General features: G+C 38.7%; 1 protein-coding gene across 9 annotated transcripts in view; it reads left to right on the forward strand.

Annotated features, from left to right (window-relative positions):
* Positions 1-26,008, forward strand: part of CTNND2 (catenin delta 2) — a 623,362-nt gene that overhangs the window by 570,767 nt on the left and 26,587 nt on the right. For 7 of the 9 annotated variants that reach the window (XR_001465252.4, XM_040695591.2, XM_015282257.4 and 4 more), the window contains 3 exons: positions 11,222-11,432; positions 14,724-14,808; positions 21,257-21,382. Coding sequence is in view for 8 of the 9 variants with exons in the window: in XM_040695591.2 (XP_040551525.1) it covers positions 11,222-11,432; positions 14,724-14,808; positions 21,257-21,382 (422 nt within the window). In the remaining variant the exon portion in view is untranslated. The remainder of the gene's footprint in view (positions 1-11,221; positions 11,433-14,723; positions 14,809-21,256; positions 21,383-26,008) is intronic. The other 2 variants (XM_015282259.4, XM_015282260.4) reach the window with 1 other exon arrangement.

Here is a 26,008-nt window from a genome sequence, read left to right on the forward strand (position 1 = left end):
GATCTCTTAGATTGTGTGCTACTCAGAATGCTCTTAAAGTGATATGTTTTAAACATTATTTGTACTTCATAAGTCAGAATTATTCTAGCAAATAATCAGAGTGCTAATTTTAATTGGAAGAAAATGCATATGATTAGCATGAGTATATGCAAAGTCATATATTTGTGTGCAAATTTTTGAAGGTGACACTGCTGGAGTGTTGCTCTCACAGAGGGAACATTATATTATGCAATTTTAATTCATCATTTGCAGTGGAGCAGTCCATCAAGAAATAGTTTACCTATGGGAATGTTGCCCTCTGAATCTCCTGTGGTTAGGAGGTCTGCACTGTATCTCACCTCTCACCCGTTCTGTTTGACATTTATTTTTCTGCTGCGTTTTTCTATTTGTTGTTATTGTCTAGACTTTTTTGTCTCCTCAAGGATGAACTCCCATCCTTCTCCTGCAGTGCGGAGTGTAGTTTACATTCAGCCATTTGTCATTGAAGTGGTGGGACTGCTGAGTACAGTTAAAACTTCCACTCTGATTGCCCTCTGGTCTTTCAGATCCTGAGCGTTTTAGGGTAAGGCATGTGGAGCCAGGAAGCCAGCTGGACCGTGGCGCGTTCTTCTGTTCTCCAGCTTTGGAGAGAGGAGACGACAACTACTTCTGGCAGACTTGCCCAGTTGCCTCCCTTTCTTTGAAGTAGCAGAGATTAGCCACAGTTGGTGATAAAATAATTTAAAACATCTAAGTGATTGTAGGCTATGCCTTCAGCAGATTAACATACAAATTAATCTCCAAGAATGCCTAGATCTAAACTGTGGCCTCTCTGGCTCTTGCTCTGTGGGCAGTTGTATACTCATGGAGGTAAGAGAAGGGAATTCAGTGAGGGCCAAGTCCTGAGAACACTTTCTCAGGATTCTCAAATGAATGCGTGTTATTCAAAGGAAGGTGAACAGCTGTAACTCACATTGGAAGAGCAACAACTTAACGAAGCTGGCCAGGCATTAATGGATATGGATATGTGTTCTTGGCATTTATATTTCACCACCATACATAGATTAGTTATCATAACTGCTCCATATAGAATTTTCATTGTGATTACTTAAGAAATGTTTGAACATGTCTGCATATTCCTTAATTACTGTTATTGCAGTATGACCTGGACTGGTTTTGGTATTTGTTAGAATAATTGTTTTCAAAATACACTATCACTTTATAAAATAATACATTTACTGAGCTAATGCATATTATCTATGTATTTTATTTAATTCTTAATAACAATGTATCCTGACGCTTCATTTTGCTTTTATTTCTCTTAATATTTTAATATACATCTCTTAACAGTAGAATTTTAGTACATTACATCATCGTAACTGCATATAAAGGCATGGAAAAGTAATCTGTCTTTCAGATGATATGATGAGACAGATGAATTCATGAGTTTCAGGTAATATTCTAGAACAAGTGGAGAAGAGGAAAAAATAATATCAAATGAATAACTGTTGCTACTATGGAGACATTTGAAGCAGAATCAAGTCTCTAGGTAGAATTCATCTTGGTTACATCAGTCTCCTGTTAGAATCTCTTTCTGTTTTGAATACTGAAGTAGAAAAAGGAAAGCTACTTTTTTATGACTCCATTTAATAACTTTGACATTGGTAGACAGGCTCATTAATTTCAGCTGGGAGTTGTATCAGGACATGGATCTTGAAGTCTAAACTTATTTTTCCAAAAATAGATAACATTCTTATTTCTTCATTATGACCTAACTTAAAGTCCCTTGAAACAGACTATTAACAAAATATTATCCTATCTCACAAAATAATACAGATAAAACTGAAATTCCACTCAACGCTCACATGGCACTTTTCCTCTTCAAAGCACTTTAGAAAGACTGATTAAACATAGCATTAATTAAACGACTACATTTTTTCTAAGTTCAACCTTCCAAAAGCTGTATTCTCAGCAGGGAGCAGGGAAGAGGATAGCAAGGGGCTAAAACCATCTCAAGTAATCAGAAAACTTAGCCTGCAGGAATTAACTGAGGAATCACTTCCATTTGCAGATCTTTTTTAAGTTGTGCAGTGGAAAGATGAAAAGATGACAGTGCAGTCTAAACAGGAGAAAGAAATCTGTTGGTGTGTTAAAGAGCTGATTAATTATGTTTGCGTGACCTAGGTCAAAAGGTTGGCAAACAACTCCTTTCTTTGCCTTTTCCAGTTTGCATGCCTGATGAGAAGTGTGAACAAAAGGAATTTTAGAAGATTACTTGAGTGCTTGTCCATATGGGCTCCATTTATTCGGGATATAAAACCCAAACATATGAGATAAAATTCCTTGGATTGTTCTTGGGAACAATGAAGTCTGGTTCAGTCACTTCTGTTCCCAGACAACTTGTAGAGCTAAGACTGTAAGGAAGGTGGCCAAAGCTACCATGTAAATCCTTTTTTTTCTACTTTTTTTTTTGTGTGTGTGTGTGTGTGTGTGTGTGCAAACAACAACAAAAACCAGCAATATCTATAGATTTGTAACATTTTACCTTAAAAAACGCTGCTTCCTCTGCTACTGAAGGTGACAAACAGAAGCTTCTTGTTGAAAATTTTTCTCTGCCTGTGGACCCAGTAGTTGTTTGATGTGCCAGCTCAGCATGTTATTACATAGGTCAAGCTAAACTGAATGGAACTGACTCATTTTTATAGTCCCTGTATGGATGAGGCAGTAAAAAAATTACCCTGCAAATCTTCCCAAATTTGCTTTCTGAAACCAGGGTGCAAGTCAGAGAATGTACCCTGAGCTGATCTGCCTGCATATGTTGGTTTGTTTGCTGACTTGAGTGAGCTCTCTAGCACAAGAGAGTGGAGGGAGACTGCTTCTCTGTTATGTGAATTAATATTCAAAATAGAAACCATTCATTATGCTGGGTGAGAGATGCAGTTAGGGAATAGAAAATCTCTTTGGACAAGGGACTCATAGATCCATTTTTGTTACAGTTCTCTCTGTTCTGCTCCAACATCTACTTCCTCAAAGGCAATGTAGCTTCTCTGGAAATCCACTTTTCTGTGGCAGCCTGTATCCCACCAGAAGGATGGTATTTGTGTGCTGTTAACTCAGATAAATGAGGTAGAAACATAATGGCTGCTCTCTAGTTTTGGCATTAGCTCTGATGAAACCAGCTGAAGTGCCTCTGCATGCACAACGTAGACACAGATCTAGCCTTTAAAGAATATATTGGATCAGGTATACTGTATGAATTAGCAGTTGGTTTCTGGCTTGCTAAAGAGCACTGGAAATTCTTTAATATCCAGACCTCAAGACAAATTCCAATGAAAGACCTGCAAATCTGCAGTCTTACTGTGTAGGAGAAATGGAGAATACGAAAGTCTTTCATTGGCAGACCAGTAATCAATGTTAGGAGCAACAATAGATTAAAGGATAGCTGTCAAACTTGTATTTGTGATGTACAAGAGGGACAACACAGTAGTACAAGAGCAATAGCCTTTAAACACACCGTTATTTTCAAGTCCAAAATCTATGCTTCTAAAGCTACCTAAAATTTTCTTTAGTTCAGAATATCAAAGAGCAGGAGTCTAGAGAGGATCTTGGGCATGAAAGGGCATGAAAAAATCCAGGATCTAACTGAGCATCGACCTGGAGGTAGTTAAGCCAATCGGAGGAGAGAATTGGAAAGCCTGGCAGATGGAGGATGTAGGTATACATTGAAGTTTCAGATGTGCAAGAAACAGCAAAGGAACAGCAAAGCTTAGCGGTTAAGAACCAAAGTGCTGAGGGGGTACAGTTCAAGTAAGAAAAACACCAGTCATAATAGAAAGAAGAGGAGGCCCTGAGAAGGTGAGCTGAAAGCAAGAAGAATGGTAAACTAGAGGGAAGCAGGAAATACATGAAATCAAAAAGTTAGGTTTCTAGAAGCAGAGAAGCTGAAGGAGAAAGGCAGCCAGATAAAATGCTGCTACGTGAAAGCAAATCTATCACAGATCATGGATCTGAGAAAGCAATTTGTTGAAAAGCTGTGATTGCATTTCACCCCGTTGTGATTTCCCATGGCATGTTCAGGATGAAATTACAATAATGCTTCTCTTTTGTTGTTTTCTGTAGCTACTGGCTTCTATACATATTGCTCTTCCATCCTTGTTAAGGCTGTGCCCTTTGTCATTCCTACTTCTCATGCCATCCCTTTCTCTTGGAAAAGTTAGAACCTGCATTTCTAATTTCTTTAAAAAGATAAAAGCTTCTATACTGGTTACTCTTTTAGATGTTTAATTCTTTTACAAGCAAATCTCAGTTGATGTTGCCAACACAGATATTGGTGGCTCACATGCTTTCATTGCTCTATGACAGTTTGAGGTTTCTTGCCTGAAACTATCAAAGATTAATGTTCTACTCCCTGTAGGGCTTTATATGCTATACTACCTATGGCTGAATGTATTCTTGATGAAAAGATACTAAAAAAAGAAAACCAATGAATAGTATGTCGCATACAATGCATCAGGGAGAGTATTGTTCCTCTTTGTTGTGGGCCATACTGAATACCAAGCTTATATCTTGAAATCTTGCTGCCTGTCATCAAAAGTAGTGGAAAAGTGAAAAGCGCATATTGTGTTTCTGAGGGGAAGAGAGGATCTGAGAACTCCACCTGATATTTTGTTCTATCTCAGCAGTTGTGAGCAGAGTGCACCTGGATTCTTGGTGGCACAGGAGCATGTGTGTGTAGCGTTTTTATGTTTTCTGTCTTCTCCAAAATAATTTATTTTCACAGAGTTTTCCAGTAAGTTCAGAAAAACGTTCAAGGAGGTAAAATTCAGCATTGTTCTCTGACTCAAAACACCCATTATCCCAAGTTAATTAGCAGGCCAGACTGAATGTGAAGCAGCTAAAGCAGTGGCTGTGGCCCACTGCTCACTCAGACTAGTCTAAGTGACTGATTATCACTCATTCCCATAGAAACAATGGAACAGAGATAATGTTTTTAATAGGGAATAACTGCAGTGCTATAGTCAGCTTGCATTAAGTGGTCAAATGCTTTCATATGCATTTGCTCTGAAGTGCCAGAGATTACAAATGTTTTTGCACATCCCTGACATAAGATGGGAAGGACATTAGCAAGATTCAGGCACGTGTGTTAAACATTAAGGTCCATAGTGTAGGATATCCTACCTGGTCTCCAGCCAGCCTTCCAGAAGGTACTGGTTCTTTCAGTAGCACTACTAACTCTGTGCAGACATCTCAGGTATCTGGGGACATCTGAAATCGCATTAGCCCCTTGTATGTGGATGTGTCATTTGCCTTCAATTTGCTGAGAAATGGCTTCAGCTTTTATGCCTAAATCCAAAATCCTCGGTTCTGTGATGCTTATCAGAAGTGATGGTGCCAATGCTTTTTTTCATTAATGATTTTCAGCCCCACAGCTCGGGACTTTTTCCATTCATTTAATAGTTTGTGCCCGGTGGTTGTAGGAGCAAGAAATTGTTATGTTGTGATGAGCAACATCACGGACCATCACCTAGTACTGGTCAGGCCATGTAGGTTGGTCAGTAGATGCTGCCTTTGAGTTGCATAAATCTTCTCTGTCAAAAGCTTAGTTGTGTTAAACCAGAAGTCACCAGACAAGGGGAAGAGAGCTGCTGTATGCAAACTGTTGTGTTGAATAGTTCTTTCTTGTGCAATGTGTACTGCAGTTACTGATGCTAGAGACTGGATATTGTGGAGAGGGGTTGGTAGCAAAGTTATAGGCTAATGGTTGCTGCAGAAAGCCATGCTGCTGTAATCAGTCACAACATTCATTCATTTTGGAGTGGCTAATGATGTTTATTTCTTTTTGCACTGTGCTCTATCTTCTGAAACGGGGATCCTCCTTTATGACCCTTTATTGCCTTGTCAGGTGAATTATTTCTTGTTCTTGAACTACCCACACCTTTCTAATGCCTCCCCAGTCTGAGCAGCAGCCATATACTTATGCATACTTATGCAAATCTCTCCTCAGTACTGCAGTCTTTCTTGCTTTCAAAAATGTAATTTTATCTCCTTCAGTTTGCTACATTTGCTGATGGCCTGACAGCTCTGCTATTACCCTTCATCTTCAAGGATTTGCTTCCACTCCTGACCCACAAAAAAACTATATGCTTTTGGCCTTAGGGCCCACTATGCCAGCGTTTCTTACCTCTTAACCTAGTTTGCCTTTAGAGGTTTTGGTGGTTTTTACCCTAGATATTTCACAGGCAAGAGAAGATCTGCCTATGAAAACTGACAAACCTTTGCTCTCTTAAATCACAAGTTATTCATTAATGCTCTAATGCCTGTGGAATCCTTTTCCCACTCTAGGAAGTCTGAGTCCAGAGTTTGCTACGTATTGTACTAAGTGTAACCATTCTTTGTGGGCTCTATGCCAACTTGGTTTGCTACACCTCCCTCTTGTACCTCACTCTATTCCTCATTTTCAGTGTACAGAACAGGGTGACACACTGGAACAGGTTGCCCAAGGAGGTTGTGGATGCCCCATCCCTGGAGGCATTCAAGGCCAGGCTGGATGTGACTCTGGGCAGCCTGGTCTGGTGGTTGGTGACCCTGCACGTAGCAGGGGGGTTGAAACTCGATGGTCATTGTGGTCCTTTTCAACCCAGGCCATTCTGTGATTCCATTCTATGACTTGAATGTAGGGGGCTTTTAGGAACTACACCAGTTCTGGATGTCACTAGCAATTACACCTTAAAACAACAGTTGCTGACAAGAGAAGCTCTGTACACAAATCAACTACTTCTCAAACACTGTAGACGTGTTTCTGCCCTGCTGTCATGTGGTGGATACATTCCAATTTATTAGACTGTCAGTGAAATACATGGACTCGTTATCAAAATTTGTTCCATATAAATTAAATAGACAGTTTGGGCACATACATTAAGTATTAGTTGAAAGTAATAATAAAAGGTCTCCCAGTAGTCTTTCCATAAAAGCTGTGTGAAATACTGAGGCTGAATGGTCTTAAAAACAGACATAGATGATGAAAATGCGCAAAAGCATGTATATCTGGAAATTTAAATAGAGCATGAGTTAATAACCAAGAGCACAAAATTTACATGTGTTGTAACATACCAATACTAGTGGTTCTGGGGTAGGGTATCTGTAGCATTCCAATATAATGTGGTGGTTTTTTGCTAACTTTTATTATCTAGCTATAAGATGTGAATTCGTGAGTAACTCTGAAGGAGAAAAAATCATGATGTATTACTTACATTAGAGCAGGCTCTACCTCTAGGACAAGGATCTTAGTTTGAATTAATATCTGTTTGAGGTTTCTCATGTTTCCAATATATTAATTTTCCTACTCTTGTTCTCTCAAACCAGGAACCGTGCCACAACTGTATCAAAACTGTGCCAATGTGTCAAAGTCATTTTTCAGAGATGAGTGAAAATGGAAATGAAGTCCTTGGGGTTACATCAGCAGTGAATTTATCTCAGGGCAGCATTAGGGGAATGCTTCCAGAAGTGGAACCTTTCCTGCAATAATCTTGTTCTTGTTAAATCTACCAGAAGAATAGTTAGCTCTACTGATTCGCTATGGAAACAAAATCTTTCTTAGGACAGCACTCAGTTTGACCCTATGAAGAGCAGAAAATTTGCCAAATTACAGAATAGAAACATGTACAGAGGTGCTAATGAGACCTTATCATGCAAAGAAAATATGTTAAATCTGTATTGCTGATGCATTTAGTAAGCAAACATTATCATCTTATATCTCAGTGCATGCAGCTAGAAGAATCCTGCTCTCCATATAGAGCAGGTTTCAGAAGGTATTCTTAGTGTCAAAAAACAAATTCTGAATCCAATCAAACCTTAACTTTTATCTTGCATAGGGACTTAACCATTTGGACTAAATATTAGGAAGAAATTGTTTTCTGTGAGGGTGGTGAGACCCTGGAACAGGTTGCCCAGAGTGTTTGTGGAGGCCCTCTCCCTGGAAAGACTCAAGGCCAGGCTGGATGGGGCTGTGAGCAACCTGGTCTAGGGGGAGGCATCCCTGCCTATAGCACAGGGTTGGAACTAGATGATCTTAAAGGTCCCTTCCAACCCAAACCATTCTGTGATGTAACTGAATTAAAGCAGTGTTACTGCTTTTTCAATCTATGTTCAGATGTTTTGAATTAAATTAATTACACTTTTTTTTATCACTAAAGCATTCTTTTTCATCTCACACATTTTCAAAGAAATAACAAAGTGTTCAAAATACTAAAATCACACACAAGATGTTAACAGTTACACTTGTCAATAGACTTTAATGTTATGTAAACAGTATCTTAGATCTACCTTACAGCCAGCCACTTCCCTCATCTTGTAGCTCTTTGATTCCCATTTTCTGGTGATAGTATGGAATGACAGTTGGAGCAGGGATTCCTGCTTATGCAGCAGGCTGCTTTACCTGGACATGTGAGCAGCTCTCTTGGAGGTGAAAACACTGCAGCTTCCAAGAATAAGGGATGTGGTACTGTCCCACAGTTACACATCAATGAGAGAAAGCCTGGTCTGCTGGTGTGAAGTACCTAATATTGTTTTGATCTTCTCAGGCCAAGTTTCATGTGTGCATGGCAGAAACTTTAGAGCTGTTGCTCCTTGGAGAAGCCATCTAGATTCTTATACCTCATGCTAAAGGATATAACCATTGGCTGCTAGTGGAAGCATTGTGCTGTTCTGACAGAGGACTGAGACTGTGCACTTTACATAAGGTGGGGTACTGTAGGAGAAAGGAGGATTGATCTGTTCTGCATGTATGTGCAAGGCAAGGCAGAGTCTCGCTGGTCCTGCTGATCTGCTTGTGCTTACCCCTGGCCAGTGGTGGATGCTGTGTTCAGCAGAGTAACAACTACAAAGAAATGTGGTTTGGGTTTGTTTGGATAGTTTGGGGGTGGGGTGTTTTTTTTTACACACAAGTAGATTTGGTATGTGCTGCAGACTGATGTAATCACTGAAAGTGATAAGCAACTATTAATGTGTTCGTGCTACATACGACAAACAGGTGCAGATGTAAATAGTATTTCTGTTTATTCTCGAGCAGTGTTTCATATGTTCATAGGGTTAAAAAAAAGTAATGGAGTTTGCTTGGGCGAACCATTGTTGAAAGAGAAACTGGTATTAACACCTGCACTACATCTGATGTTAACATGGTATTTCTGAAAAGCTAATAATGTAAATGACTGATTAAATACCAAGTGCAAAGAAATAAAAATGTTTGAAGATAGGATTTGTACCTGAATGGCACATTGGTAAGACTCAAATCCTACTGTACACATTGTGTTGGTAACATTATGATTTTATAATCAGTAATACTTTTGTGTGATATAAGTTGAGTAGTTTCTAAGCTCTCACCACAGAATCAACTTGATAGCTTCTAAGTTTAACATTACAGTACAAAGCTTGCATCTCTGCTATAAGCGTTCTGTTCCAAGTGACTGTCTGTATTTCTACTACAGCAGGCAAAATTGTGAAAAATAAAAATAATGTAGTATTTAATGATAAATTAAATGATTTTTCTCTTTCCTTTGCTTTCAAATATGGACTTACACAATGGAACTTATGACTTCAGAATTAAGATCTTTAATAAGTACTTGTACACTGATTTATCAGAACTTTTTGAAATTATCCAAAAAATCTGATTAAATTACCATATTATATACAATAATCATACCTGATTATTTCGTTCATAAAACATGATGTAGATTCGATTACTAATTACATTTATTTTTTCCTACTTTTCCTGTCCTTTTCATTCCGAATGATGTGCTCTCATCATGATTGCTGTATGCAAATCCCTAGCGCAGCTGCACTGAAGATGACTCACAGTTGTTTCACTGACCTCAGCTACCACCTCATCAGGCCTTCGTCCTCTCTGTTCTAGTCTTCCAACACAATGAAAGATAAAGCTGCCATTTTCCCTTATCAGTAACACTGTAGAACTGCATGAGACACCTCACATATCTCTGCTGGAAGGTTCTATGGCCAGTGCCAACCTTGCCCCATAGTCATACTATGGCACACAATATATATAACTTCTCCAAAGCTGCTCATGTGTCATTTTCACAAACACTATATGACTTTCAGGAGTGATTTTGAGAAAACAATATTAGTTTGTTTCATAATTTCATATAGACATGAAAAATGTTACAGTAGTCAGAAATGTTTCTTTTTTGTGTCTTTGGTTCAACATGATGTGACATGAAAATCATAAAAATCACAGAATGGCCTGGGTTGGAAAGGACCACAATGATCATCCAGTTTCAACCCCCCTGCTACGTGCAGGGTTGCCAACCACCAGACCAGGCTGCCCAGAGCCACATCCAGCCTGGCCTTGAATGCCTCCAGGGATGGGGCGTCCATAACCTCCTTGGGCAACCTGTTCCAGTGCGTCACCACCCTTTGTGTGAAAAACTTCCTCCTAATATCTAACCTAAACCTCCCTTGTCTCAGTTTGTAACCGTTCCCCCTTGTCCTGTCAGTATCCACCCATGTTACTCCTTTCATTTTATATTTTAAGTTCTGGAACTTAGGGCTATGTGAAACAGCTCCTTACAGAATGCCAGGAATATGTGTCAGAAAGGCTTCCTTTTGTCAGTGCCATTCATACAACCAAGGATGTGTGGAAAACTGCAGTGTGATATCTGCACTGTGGTCAGTGCAGTGTAGCACTGAATAATTAGTAAAGTCACAGGAACACCAATAAACACAGTGAAGTTGCTGCACATTGTATAGAATTAACCTTATGCAGTGGAACTGGTCCTTCAGAGAAGGCTTATTCTCAAAAACAGAAGTTTCCTTGGCTTTTCAGTTAATGTAGTGATTTTAACAACCGATGCACATTTTATTTATAATTCCTTGAGTTATGAGTTGTGCTGTGGGAGATGAGCTCTGTAAGTGATGATATTCATACTTTCTTTATACATATACTAAGCCTTTATTATCATTGTTTCATTCTCATAAGGACATGACGTAGCCCATATCTGAAGTCTCCAACTCATGTAATATGGAAACATTAACAGAGGCCTTATGTGTGAAATGCTTGACCGTGCAATTGTATAAATGTGGCTTGCTCCAAAATAGTATCAGTAGCCAATGAGATTACATGCAATGATGAATATGGTGCTAATACAGTCTTGCATGTTTTCCCTGTACTTCTTCTCCGTCACCCTTTTTGACTGTATCTTCTGAATTCTCCCTTCGTTTTCTTCCAACAAAGGCAAATATGCCATGAGGGATCTGGTCCACCGACTGCCAGGCGCTAACAACAGCAACAGCTCAGCAAGCAAGGCCATGTCTGATGACACCGTTACTGCCATTTGCTGCACGCTGCATGAAGTCATCACTAAAAACATGGAGAATGCCAAGGCCTTACGAGACGCAGGCGGCATTGAGAAACTGGTTGGCATATCTAAGAGTAAAGGAGACAAGTATGTTTTGCAAATCCTCTTGCACCTTTTTTAACATCTCCAGTAGTTCTAACTAGTTCTTAATGTGTTTGCCTCCTCTGTGCAATCGTGAGTTGAATACTTTGGTTTCATCACAAATCATGGGCCCAGTGTGAAAGGTGACAAGAAACAAAGACAATAGCAAAAGCCACTGCTGTAGCCCATTTTTGAGGTACCATCAGTAGGCACGTGCACTGTAAGAAAGAGTAATTATCTCCAGTAACTGCTACCTCAAAACACTTCCAGAAGATCCCAGTAAACATTAGGGACCAGAGTTGTTGGACTGCACTGTAGAGGGATCCCATGAAAGGAAGGGATATTGCTATAGTTCTCTTACTGCTCCTCCTGTTCTGGTTGTATAGTCACCGTCCCTCTTCACTGCACCCACCCTTTTCCCAGCCGCCAGCTTGCTGGTAAGGTGGACTGTAGAAGAAAAATGGATCCATGGATATTGTGAACACCTTGCTTCTGAGAGAGCATTAGGATACCTGCAGGCTGCTTGTGAGGCTCTAAAACCAAAAAATCCTACACACAACTGTGACATTTTCAGAGCAGCCATGGTTTCATCTTGTCCATTTTCCTATGTGCGTGCTTTTCAGGAGGAGTTCACTCTTTATCCTTCTTTTGCCCAACTCAGCCTGATTCTCGTATTTGTCAGCCCGCAGAAGTATAATGCAATGAGACTATGGCAGTTTGAAAACAAAAAGCCTTCACTATAGTGTACAAAACTTCCATCAGTGCACCAGCTGGAAGCTGTCATCATACAGCCTACTGCAGCATCGGAGCTCTAACGAAGCCCCCACGAAACCAGGCCACAACATGAAGGAAAGTTTTATGCACCCTACATTTGGTTTGAGAACTTATGCTCACCTATGATCGGAGCATTGCCAATATAATTTAATCATATTTCTTTTTCTCTGTTGTCACTTTTTTGTTTCATACCAAATTCATTATTGAAACATTCTCACACATGGATTGTAAAGGGCAAAAAGTAGTAGTGTAACAAATGTGGGAGCTCCCATGCTCCACTAGTTCATTTATGTTTGCATTATTTATTATTATTAAATCTATTTGATTTTTTATGTATTTTTGCTAGATCAAGTGTGCAGATTACAAACAGGTTTATATCCATCTCTCATAAGTTGAGTGTGTCTCTCTTTGAAATAATGCATTTGTCCACCTATTCATCATTATCTGGCAGAGACCATTAAAACCTGTTGAGTCTGGAATTTTCAGAATATCACAGGCAGTCTTAGGATGATCTAAGGTTGTGGTTCCCTAAGTATTTAGCTCAGGTACTGTTGAATAATTACAAAATGTCTTCCAAAATCGTGATATTTGTCCTCATCCAAAGTACTTTGAGTTGCAGTCAGATGTTCTTATTTGTTACAGGATACAAAGCTATAGAACAAGAAAACCTGTCAACTCACAGTGATACTAATGCTCATCTTAAGTGAAAGTTTCATTTTTCAACTTTAAGAAACATTAGTATTGTTCATTGCTTTTGTTTGCTTTCTTGCAGATAACTCACTGTTTAAAAATCAGAATTGCTAGTTGTTGGACTGATAGGAAGCTCTTGCATTCTCATACAGTAAAAACTTCAGTATGAATTTGTCTTTTCTGGGATGAAGCATGTGTTTCTGCAAGTGCAGGATGCTGGCCTGGCCATGCATCTTAGTGCACACATAGAACACGAAGGTGTCAGTGCGGGTGCCCCAGACTGGCCTCACTAGCCTTTGGAACATACCCATGGTTGTCACACACTCTAAACATGAGACAGCAAGAGTGGACTTGCATTTATAAGATCATATTGGCCACACTCAGGTCTTTACCTAGCTCCCATTTCTCCTCAGTATTAACATTATGGTTATTCCATGCTACCAATGCCTCACTAGCCAGTATGGCTGGGAGTATAATAAAAGCAACTATTCTTGATATTGTTTATCAAATTCCTATTTATTCATCAGTTACTCACCTATTACTGTACTCTTGATGAGAAATGGGGAAAAAAAGAAAAACACATGCCAGATAAATCACTAGGAAAATACTGCATAAGATAATAGACTTAGTTATGCCATGACCATCATTATACCGGCTTCACTGTCAGCCTCCCAGTGGCCATTCTCAGAGGTCACAGCACACCACAGAACCGCTAAGAAGACTTGCTGTCCAAACCAATAACATATGATGCTGGTTTTCTGGTTTTCTCTTTGGTTTTGCAGTCCTTTGCCTTTTCTGAGTAAAACATCTCCTCAGTGACTACCCAAAACCCCATCGTTCCTCACTTCAGACTTTGGCCTTTGCAAGGTTTTCTAGTACTCTGCTGCTTTATACAAAGTACTGGTGCAGTATGGGAGCTTAAGTACATAATGTATGCTCCTTGAATGGCCTGGGTTTTCCTCCCAGTCCCTTTCTTTTCAACCATATTCCATTGAGCTAAATGCTCTTAGGGTTCTTGTGTTGTTTTAGGTGGAGATTTTTTTATGTTATGCTTTGTTTTTTAACATTACATATCCCAAGAGGTATATATGAATAACTGAATGAAACAGTAGTATAGAGCCTCTTTCAAAACCTGCTCGAAGAGAAAGTTCATGTGAAGTTATGCGTGATTTTTAGCATAACATTAATAGCAGCCATCATTATAATAGTATGTTGTGTGTAAGTTGCAAATCCCAGTTGGGATTCCTGATGAAATTCGCCATGACTTTTTATACTTAGTTGTATTTCTGCATCTGGACTGCCCTGTAAATTGAAGCACAGTGCTCACCACTCATCTAGAGCGTTTCTCCTGGCCGCTGCAGAGGGGCGCTTAATGCCATCTGTCATGACTTGAAGTATGGCCATTTATAGAGAAAGATTCTGGTTCTAAATTGTTGTCCTGGATGCCAAAAGTTTTAGCCAGGACATTCTCTTAGATATATATAATGCCAGTCAGTTCCTCAACAATGTTCCCATTGCTGCCTCTCCCATTCCTTTTGCCATGCTCTCAACATGAATCCTCATTCTCACTATGGTGAGAAATACACATTCTGCTCGTCACTGAATAGTTAGTACTGTAGAAATAACTTTTATTGTGCTTGCTTATAAAAACATCGCTCTCTGAGATGCCAACAAAAGATCTTACCATACATTGATAACACAACTTCAGTTTTGGGTTTAAGGTCATAGTAATGCACTTGAAAATTTGGATGAATGGAGTCTGGCACCTAGAACTCTCTTTCTCACTTTTTTTTTTCTCTCTCTCTCTTTCTTTTCAATATATGTGTGTAACAGGCATTCGCCAAAAGTGGTGAAAGCAGCATCTCAGGTCCTCAATAGTATGTGGCAGTACAGAGACCTGAGAAGTCTCTACAAGAAGGTAAGGCTTGAGTTTTTTTCCAGATTTGTCATCTTTCATGTGGTTACCAGAACTTGGGTGCTGAGAGACTTTATAGGCCAAAACTTCTATAAGAACTGAAAATTCAGCTGGAGTTCAATATTTCTCAGGCTTGGACCTGTAGATTTTGTTTTCTTTTCCCATTTCTACTTTTAATATAGGAGTACCTCATTTGAAAAAAAAAAAAAAAAAGAAAGAAAGAAAGAAAAAGAAAAAAAGAAAGAAAAAAAACAACAAAAGAAGAAGCATGGCAGTATAAATGGGTTATGAATTTGATTTTCTAAAGAATTCGTATAGAAAGTACTTGATCTGGCAGCCCTGGAGAGTGAAGTCCTCTGTATACAGAACAAACCTATGCAAGCTCTCCTACTGTTTCTTTCTTTCTTATGCCTCCTCATACTGTCCAGAGGAGGTTACCAGATTTTCAGCCCTTCAGCTCCCAAATTTCCTCATGAGATTGCCAACAAGAGTATCTGAAGATGTGGCCCTTAGGGACCAGTTACTTGTGAAGCTAAGCTGAAACTTGATAGCTTTGCTTCCAGTCAGCTGGCTAACAGTAGCATCAAATACTTGGTTTTTAGACAGGCTGTAGAGAGCACCATGTGATTCCCACAGGCCTGCTAACCTCTTAAAAATGAATTGCAGTGCTGGTAATGTGATCCTGTGAAAGAAATTTCCTATAGTTTTTAAAAATAAGTGTCTACTTAGTAAATGACCACATATCCAAGTATTTATTGTGGAATATTTCCAAACTGAATTATACCATGGTTATACACCATAACTACACTGCTTGTGTAATTATCATTCTGCAGGCTTAGTTCTCAAGGGTCTGCTTACTGTGTGGAATTTCACAGCTGATATAGTTGCTATTTGTGGTCTCAGCAAAGAGGGCTAAGACTTCATCTGCCAGAAAAGTTCAGGTCCTGGTTAAGTCTGTGATGTAAGAGAGGGAAAGTTTACAGTGGTGTAGTCCATGCTGTGTGTGTTTTGCACAAGGAGTGAACTTAGTTATGTGGAATTTATGCACTAAATCTCAAACTCTTGGAAGCTGATCATCCACTTGAAATACTGTTCCTCTTCATGCCTCAGCTCTACTTTGCATCTCTCTGAGGAGCAAGGAAGACAATTATTGAGTTTCTCCCACTGTTCTCTTCCATTAGTTTCAATCACCCTTTGGAATCCTAGGGGCACAGTATGTAAAGGCATTCTGAGTAATGTCTGATACTCAGTTGTCCCATTATGAGGTGGAAGCAAACAGGAGCTAAAGTAGACTTTTCTTGAGGCAAGGCAGGAGTATGCTTGAGGTCTGCCTAGCCTGACTTCCAAGCATGTGGGTGGCTGCACTGTAGAGGCTAAACTTTATTACACCATAATCTGTTCGAGGTTCATACCATGACTAGCTCATTTTCAGCCTTCTAGCTTTATATATATACTGTGATGGATAAGTGGTTCCTGAGGTTGCTCCATGCACAAGGTAATCTACATGCTCTGTGGCTTTTGAATATATTGCTGCCTAAAGGATATTCTGTTGGCTGCCAATGTGAATGTGCCCAGTAATGTACTTAAATACTAGGCATGCTTGGGTACTAAGCACCTTGCATGCTTAGAAGATCATTTTCTGAGGCCACAAATACATGCTTGTGGTGTGGAAAATAGGGCAGGCTATACTTTGAGGTAGCATTCAGGATATTCTTAGCAGAAAGTCTGATTGTCTACATTCTCAGGAAGAGGTTTAAAAATCACAGTATTGATTAATTCCTACAGACTTCACTAAAGCTTGAAATGAAGTTCAATCTCTGCTACAGGGGCTGCTCTGAAAGTAATGCCTCCTATTTAAGTATGCTGGCCCTCAATGTCAGAGGCGATTGTTGGTGGTATGGCAACAGGCGGTATGGTAGAGGATGAACCTTCCCACCAATATCCCATTCCATTTTGTTGCCGTGTGACAGATGGCAGCAGAGGGGCAGTATGACAAGATGGCATCTGACATGGAAGTGCAGATGAAACTAAGGTGTGTCACTGAATTCCTCCATGCGGAAAAAATGGTACCCACTGACATTCATCAATGCTCGCTTAATGTTGATGGAGCCCAAACAGTGGATGTGAGCACAGTGAGGGGTGGGTGGTTCGTTTCAGCAGTGGTGATAGCGATGTGAAAAGACAAGCCACGTTCCAGGTGACCATCTACAGCTGACACAGCACAAAATGAAGAGCATTTTTATCTGCTCATCAGTGCAAATCTGTCGACTGTGACCAGGGAACTCTGTGTAGAGCTGAATATCAGCTTCAGTGTGTTGGAAATGATTGTGGCATCGTTGGAATATCACAGATTTTGCACCAGGTGGATCCCCAGGTTGCTCACAGAAAAAAACACTGTATGCAAGTTTGGCAGAACCTCTTGAACCAATACAAGGCTGAAGGTGACAGTTTCTCAGATCACATCATTCATGGTGACAAGATATGGTGTCACCGCTATGAGTTTGTGGAGTAACAACATGTGAATTCCCCATTGAAGAAAAAGTTTGAGACACAGCTCTCAGAAGGTAAAGTGATGTCCATTCTCTTTTGCAATAGGAAAGGGCAGAACCCACACAAAACCATCAACTCTGACTGTTAGATCACAATGCTGGCTAAGCTGAAGGCTCCAAATTCCAGAGTCGGGCCAGAGAAGAAGACTTTTCTCTTGCAACACAATAATGCCAGACCCCATACCAGTGCGAAGAACATGGAGCATACTGCCACTCTTGGCTGGACTGTCCTATCACTGTATAGTCCACATTGGTGCTTTCTGACTTCCATATGTTTGAGCCAATGAAAGACGGACCTCATTTTCTTAGCAACAACACCATTATAGCAGTTGTGAAACCGTGGGTCACCTCCACTTGCACAAATTTTTACAAGTGTGGCATGCATGCTCTTGTTCATCACTGCTGAAAATGTGTAGCCAGTGGTATTGCCTATGTTGGAAAACAGCATTTTTCAGCAGATAATTTGCTCTTTCGATTATCGTGCTCTTTGTATCAGCAGTAGTTTCTATGGAAATAAATAGGAGGCATTACTTTTGAAGTGACCTATGTCTATATTTATATATCCATATGTCATTATATATGCTACCAAGCATCATATCAGTGCAGTTTCTTGTACTCCAAATGTTTGGATAGTTTACTTAAAATTCTCCTTTTTTTTTTTTTTCTTTTTTTTTTTTTTAAGAAAAAGGATATGTGCTAACCTTAACTAAGTCACAATATTTATTAAACTTGCCTATAACAGGCTGATTGTTGTGCTGGATGCCTGTATTTCAGGACTGTTGGAAAAATAATGTTTTTATAATTGGAAAGATGGAAATGTTTACATTGTTATAATAGTCAGCTAGTTATGCAATAAAATTGCCCAATATAATTTTTTTTTCCAATTAAGATATTTATGCTAGTGAAATTGAGTGACCATACAGCTGACAGTATAATACAATCAGCACTTTACAGTGTCTTGCACTTTCACAGCTTTTTTTGAAGGGCAGGTAAATCGCATTGTATAATCATTTTCAATTTCAGTCTATGTATTGAAGTATCTGTGCAATTACTTTCAAAGAATATAGAGATGCAGTTCTATATTGTAATACAGGCAAATTACAAGTATGACATCATATTTAGGGAAAATCAACAACACTTACCTTACTGTTAGAGAAATAATGTAACCAAACAATTTGAAATATGGTATGTTTTATAGCTATGTGTTTACAGTGGAATGAATTAGGAGAAGTAGAAAGAATGGAAGTGTTGTCCTTTGTAGTAATGGGGGAAAAGACAATACTTCTCTACTGCTAATAAAGTAGTAATCAATAGATATAGTCCAATCATATTACTACGTCTATAAGAACATGAAAATCTTATGCACTCTTCTAAGTTTGCTCAACATTACAGGAATCACCTTCTAGTTGGCAGTACATAGGCTGCACTGACAGAAAGCTCATCCAGAGGTGGGGACTGGTGTCGCAAGTTACTTAATGATTTGCCAAACCTGTGAAGAAAGCCAAGAAGTACACAGGCACCAGTTTCCTTCCTGCAGCACTCGCTAATAGATTCCTGGCTGTGAAGTGCAGGGAACTGCAAGAGTCAAAATCTTGTTCCCCCACTGCTGCCATTAGCAGAACTGCCATAGGTAGGGTAAGCAGTTCAAGCTCCATCCCATCATATGTGGGCATGCCCTTCAGCTTCAACCAAGGCAACAGTAATATGCCTGTGTAGTTAAACCTAAATTAAGCAGCCTCTAAGGAAGCTTTAAGGACTCGCTGTTGCATACAGAATAGCCAAAATAGACAGATTTCAGGGTGCCAACTTCAGCTATGCTGCTTAAAAGAATAGTCAGATTTCATTGTCTGACCAACGTTGCCCATTTCTCTGGGTCAATGAAAGCCAAAAACTGCTGCAGCAACTGCAGTGACTCAGATACCTTTATTGACCAAATCAAACAATATGCCTTGTCTCAAGGTGTTTGTGTATTTGGCTGAGAGTGCAAAGAGTATTCTGTTTCAAGACAACAAAAATGTAAGGTCCTATCTAGTTTCAAATGGGTGAGATAGAAGGCATGGGATATCAAATTAACACTGTGCTGTGTTTAATCAGAAAGGCAGTACAAGTAAGACTTACATTTCCGTAAAAGGTCACTTATTTTATCTGCTTCTGTCCTCAGGAGTCCCTTCCCTAATACTTAAAATCTGATTTTCAAAAGTTGTTAATGGTTACGTAGTCTGTAGGCAGAGGGTGTACCAGTGGCTCAGCACTTATGTAAAACGAGTAGGGGAGCTGCCTAGCTTGTTCTTGGTGCTTGGGATTTGTGGTCCACCCTTCTTCTTGAACTATCTGAGTAACCTGTGCTATCAGTGAGAGGACTGATAGCAATTGAAGTGCAATTTACAGTCTCCAGAATGAGATCCTGCCCTATTTGTGGTTTAGGCACCCAAGCAAAATCAAAGGAACTACTGTGGTGATTCTTCCAAAGGCACCTATTTCCAAGAGAGGAACACGGGACCCTGCCACAGACTCTAGTGTGATAGCTGGCTGAAGATGTGAAAGCACGTGGGAAAACCCAGATGTGACTATGACTGTAGGAGAGCAGATTTCAATTAGCTGCAGATGGTAGACTACCTATCTATCTCAATATTCAAGAAATGACCAACTGTTCTCAAATACTTGTTAAATTACATGAGGAAATTTGAGCAAAAGGGTTGTGCAAAAAGGGAAACTAAATGAGCTTAACATGAAAGAAAATTTATTAGCCTAAAACAAGCTACAGTTAGCTTAAATGCTTGTAACATGAAAGAGCTGAAGGAACTGTCAGGAAGAGTGTTTTCTATTGTTTTGCTTTGCCTAACCACTTAGAGTGCAACAAAATGCCTCTTTACATTCTCTTATTACATTTACAGTTACTCTGTCTTCCAGGATATAAGTAGAGATCACAGAGAATTTGTAGGAATTATTTTTCTTTTCTGTTTATTATCATAGGTTTCTGTTCTGCATGGAATAATAGAAATATTTGTCCTATTCAACTACTGTATGAAAAAAATGCAACCAATTACTTCAAAGTAGGGAGGCTGATAAAGGTGATTGTCCTTCAGTGCGTACCATGCCATTTACAGTAGGAAGAGTATTGTGAGAGGCATTTAATGAAGTCAGAGTAGACACTCTGAAGATGGCTTTGTCTGTTAGTTGGCTGGAAAAGATATTTAAAATTGCCTGAAGCCTTACAAGCTGTTAAGTGGGTCTGGATCTAGGAGAGGACACTCTTTTCATGTGATTTTCAGAATAATAAACTGATGAATCTATGAGAAGGTCCTTTATTGCTAAATGTTCCATGAAAATTGCCAGCAATAGACTTCAAAGCTCTAGTCAAGGTGCTTTAAAAATCTTAAAGTCTTTCTTCAGCAAAATATACCTATTCACTCTTTAAAGCTATTAATTGTATCACGTTGACATGTAGACTTGGAACACATCTTTTGGATTTTCTTCTGGTAACGTTATCACCAGTCAGACATCCTCTCAAAAGATGCTGTTTTTAGGTTAAATTTATCTGATGAAAAGGTCTGTGCAGAACTTAAACCCTATATCAAGATCTAAATTCCAAATCCAGAACATTGAAGTTTGTCAAAAAGGTGGCTTAACTTGAAGGACTATACATGTGCTCAAATCGATAATATACTGATATTTCAGTGGGACTAAATGTATTACTATATAACGGTGGAGGTTTTTTCTAGATGTATATGTCGCCCTTTCAGAGAAAGGGTAGATTAATGTAAGGTAGCCCCTCCACTCACTGTGATATAAACTGAATTGTCTTTACAGAGAAGGCATTGTGTAGAGCCCATTTTTATATTAATTTTGAAAATGCAATACCTGATTAATAAATGATTGACTGATTGATTGATTTATGGCAGTGGGCGGCCCCAAGCTTCAGTGTGGCTGAGGACAGAGGATTTTCACCAACCCACCACTCTGGGTCATGGCACGCTCAGCAAACTCTCTCCCAGAGCCAAGAAACCAGAATCTATTCCCCATCCCAGGTATTCTGGCTGTCAGCTGACCAGTGTTGAATTGTTATGTTTAATGCATACTGAGATTTGTACTCAGAAGAGTTATACGAAAGGTGTTTGAATCAAAAGTAGGAAAGCCTTACTAGAGAATATATTTTAAAATTATACATTTTTTTTTAGTAAACTCAATAGTTTCCAGTTTGAAAGCTGCTCACTTCACTTAAGGAGCAGTCCCATTCATTTACGTAGCGTGAATAAGATATGCAGAGCTTTGCTCTTTCAGGGCAGCATATACCAGAGAGGGACAAGTGAGGTCCATTCAGATCCCTTTCAGTCTTCCTGGCATTTCTGTAACTCATTTTTTTGATTGTCAGACCCTTTCAAACAGGATGGCAGATACTGATAACCACTGTGTTGCAGTAGCAGATTAAATTTATTAAGCACTTTGCTTTCTTTTCTGTGGCATCTTTAGGAGAAAAGCAATAGCGTGGTACGTTAGTATGAGGATCCCAGGGGAACTACGATATCACAGGAAAATCAGTGTGCCCAGTAGTCAATGAAATTCTCAACATTACAATTTCCAAAATCTTTGTTACTAAAGAGCAAAGGAGATTTCCTTCAACCTTAAGTTCAATTAATGAGAATTAGCACAACTGGGTATTTTTTTTATTAAAGGCACTGTTTAATTTAGGTACTAAAATTCCTTTTCCTTAACCAAATATAGTCCTTTCTTTTTCTTCCAATATGTTTTTAATAATAAAGCGTGACTGTGTGGCATTACTGCAAGAACAAAAGAATATCTTCTACCTACGTGTGACGTTCAAATAAATCCATGTAGAAACCTTCACATTATGTATTATTTATGATAAAATATGTGGAGAAAATAGAATTTTACATGTTCTTGCTGGTAATGCAGAACACAGCAGTTAAGCTATTTCTTTCAGTTTGCTTTTTCTATACTAAATTTGCCCAGAAGAGGAAGTCGTCAGAGTAGATCTCATTTTAATACCTCAGCCATAACTATCTTTCAAGGTTAGAGTAAATCCTTTTAATCTCTGTGTAACAGGAATATGATTCTTTGAATTGCCAAGCATTTCATCGTGATGTGTGACATTCCCTTATTTCGTTCAACAGGAATTAAGCAAATTCCTAAATTGATATTAAATAAAGGAAATTTGGAAATTTTATGTGGGCTTAACCTATTCAAGCCTTTTAAAAGCATCATCTGAGTAATAATGCAAGATACAGATTCTAAAAACAATATATCAGAAGAAATTATAGTCTTCAAATACATGCTTTCCATTTTTTCTTTATCAGTCTTTAATGCCTAAAAAGACCTTACTCACTTTTGAATGAGCATTTTAACAGGAACTTTTTTTCACATGACAGTCCAGTTAAATAATCATGAAATTGTCATTGGTTTCAGTACCAGAGAAAAACTGGTATTACTGATTTTTGTGTTTTGTATTATTAATAATTCTACACTTGCTGCCATATATTAGTTTCTAATGTTTATGTAAGGTAGGTTTACTTTTCCCAACAGATATGCAAATATAAAGTACTTTTTAATTAAAGTGAAGACATATTTTCTGTTCCACAGACAATAACAAGTATTAGCTGCAGGCCAAAGAATTATCTGTTAATCTTTTCTCAACCTTTCTTAGAGACAGAAGACACATCAATGAGGAGTGATGTGTTAGTCTGGAATTTTGTTTTTCTTAACTTTGTATGATTTTTTACAGCCCAGTTAGCACAAGGCTCCATCACCACATAGAATAAACTTATCGTGTCACTTACTCTTTTGATGGTGTATGCCTTCCCAAGGATTGATTTTCTAAGAATCACTCAGAATTGTCAAGTAATGCTTAACACTTGTGTTCTTTCATTGCCAGCTTCCTGCTTAAGTAATATACTGTTTGTCTATACAATTGAAATGTGGCTATTTCAGGCAAAATCACTGACTCTAAAGAGGAAATTCTGCAGATAGATGGAGCTTAGCTATACAAGGAAAATCAGTTGTTCAGTTGTTGCAGTTATTTCAGAATTTATGATTCTTTGTAATAAGAACTTTGTTTTTTTCTACTGTGTTTTAAGTGTTAGCCATAAGATACAGTCTACGCTGAATTGAAGATTCCGTACTGATGATAGTACTTTCATTAAAACTATCCTGCATAGCTGAAGCCAGGTGTTGCACATCCCTACACTATTTTGGTGGATGCTCTTTCACTGAATAATATCCAGAAAAATCAAATGTGATGTCTAAGCTCAATAAAAGCCATTCTAATCATCCCACACTCCTTGAAAATACACATATACCTGGGTGATAGCATATCTGCATCTGTGCTGGTAAATATCTGTACATGCAAATATCTATATATGTACATGAATGTGTGTGCATGTGAAATGAACTCACAACCCAGCATAGACCTAGGAGATGCTGCTGCCTTTAAGCATGATGTCTGAACAAACAGAGATCAGGATTTGCTAAAGGAATGAACCTCCATGGTTTCAGCTGTGAGCTTAGAAAATACCTGCAGCTGTGACTGACTGTGGCTTTTCCCCTGAGGGCCTTAAAGGTGGGATGCTTTCCTTTAACATTCAGCTATGTAACGAGCAGTATTTCAGCCAGCAAACTCAGAATTGATTTGTCTAAATTATCAGCTAGAGTTTTGCAGAAGGTGACACCATTCTTATCCAAAACCTGCTTGTCTCAAGAGATGCTGATCATAGTTTGCCTCAAATTCTTCTCTGGGATGACTAATACACATGTGATGCCAAAGCATCTTCAGTATTGGCAGTAAGCTTTTGTGTTTCTGTTGAAAACCCCATTCTCTTTTTAGGTGACCAAGTGTAGATTTAGAAGACAGAAATTTAACCTCAGAGTTGCATTAACTCTGCCTTTAAAGTACTCTAGCTTTTTGAACTTCTCTCAAGTAAAGAAAATTTAAAATGCAGCCCAGGAGTCAGTATCTTTAACTTCGAGCCTTCCTTCTGAAGGGAATTACATCTTACTGAAGTTTCTGAAATATCCTTAGGGTAGAGAGTCTGAAGGGCTATACAGAAGTGGAAGGTCACACCTAGAGAATTTTTCTTCTCAAAGCACAGTCCTCCAGAATAAGCCTACGTTTTAGTTCTTGAATACAGTATATACCCCCAAAAATTATCTACGTGTCTTTTTGAACTGGGAATATTGCTACTCCTCTTAAGTAATGTATAAAAATGTTAAAATAGGTACATAAATAGCAGCAGTTACTAGCAGACGAAGTGTCACTTAATTCAGATGTTCACTACAGGAAAAAAAATCCAAAAGTTCTTTAGCTAGAAACATTGTTTCGTAACAATATATGCTAGGGCAAACAGTTCTCATTCACATCAATCCTTTTCTCAAAAATTCATTTGAGAAACATATCTACCATACGTAAGTGCAGCAACATAATCCTAATGCAGCTATCATAATCTTAGTTCTTCAGGGTCCTATGAGGAAATAAAAGTGTTTGTTTAACATGGCTAGTTCATGCAAATCTAGCCAGATTTTATTGAAATATTTAGCTGGTATGTCAATGGCAAGTTCTCAGTTCTTTGATGTTCTACCTGACCTAAAAATAGGCAGTGAGAGAATTCCTGGGAAGTCCTCTGTATTTGTTTGGTCTCATCTCCCTAAAACTTCTAACAGACTACCAGAATGGCCTAAATATATGTGCCACTGCAGACTATAAGAAAGAAACCTTGTATTGTGAAAAGTCTCCTGTAGTACACATGCTTTGTTCTGAGTTGTTTTACTTCATTTATAAGATTATATAGTTCTTCTTGATAGAAGAGCTGTACCTTCTTCCTGAAAGAAGGAGAAATGAAAAGTGTAATTGACAGTTTCTTACTTGGCTTTATTACCTTTATTTTTACAGAGTACTTACAGAGAAAGCTGTGGTTCCCAGTAAGAGTTATAGGCTTTGGTGCAATAGTGTATTGCTTTTTGGGTTAACAATACGAAAATTCTCATTTACTGAACTAAAACATCCTAGCGGTATTTCAGTAAAAAAAAAAAGTATGCATTTCTCTTTCTTAATGTCTGTGCATGCTGATTAACTACATGTTCAAGGATGAACGCCCCTGAAACTTATGCAGCTTAGTAACAATCACTCAGATCTCTAACTCTAATTTAAGTGCATTTTGCAAGAACTTCTGAGTGGAAATCGGAGAAAGCAGAGCATTATCTAGGGATTTTTTGCAGAGACACTGATTCCTTGTTTGTCAGACAGTTGCACGTTTGAATGAAGCAATCCCAGTGTTCAGCTACAGTGCTGCTCTTTAGGAGGCACAGAATCCTGTTGCTATTTGGTCGCAGCCATTGTCCATAAGCCTACTATTTTCATCAGAAACAACTGTGCAAGTTTGGTTCTGATAATGATTTTATTGTGGTTTAGCAGGTATAGCAGAAGAGCTGTATTTGTTTATGATTTGGTACATAAGTAAGAGTAAGGGTTGTTGATCAATGTCTAGTCTTTATAAAGACAGTGGGCTTAAGAAATTATCCCTGTGCATAAAATAGTAATTGTCCCTGAAATTTTGATGCTGGCAAGAGCCAGAGATTGCATTTCTAGGGCATGGACATGTTAAGAGAGATTAAATTGCATTACAGGGATGCAAATGACAATACAA

The sequence above is a fragment of the Gallus gallus genome, chromosome 2 (genome assembly GCF_016699485.2).
Source record: "Gallus gallus isolate bGalGal1 chromosome 2, bGalGal1.mat.broiler.GRCg7b, whole genome shotgun sequence".
NCBI lineage: Eukaryota > Metazoa > Chordata > Aves > Galliformes > Phasianidae > Gallus > Gallus gallus.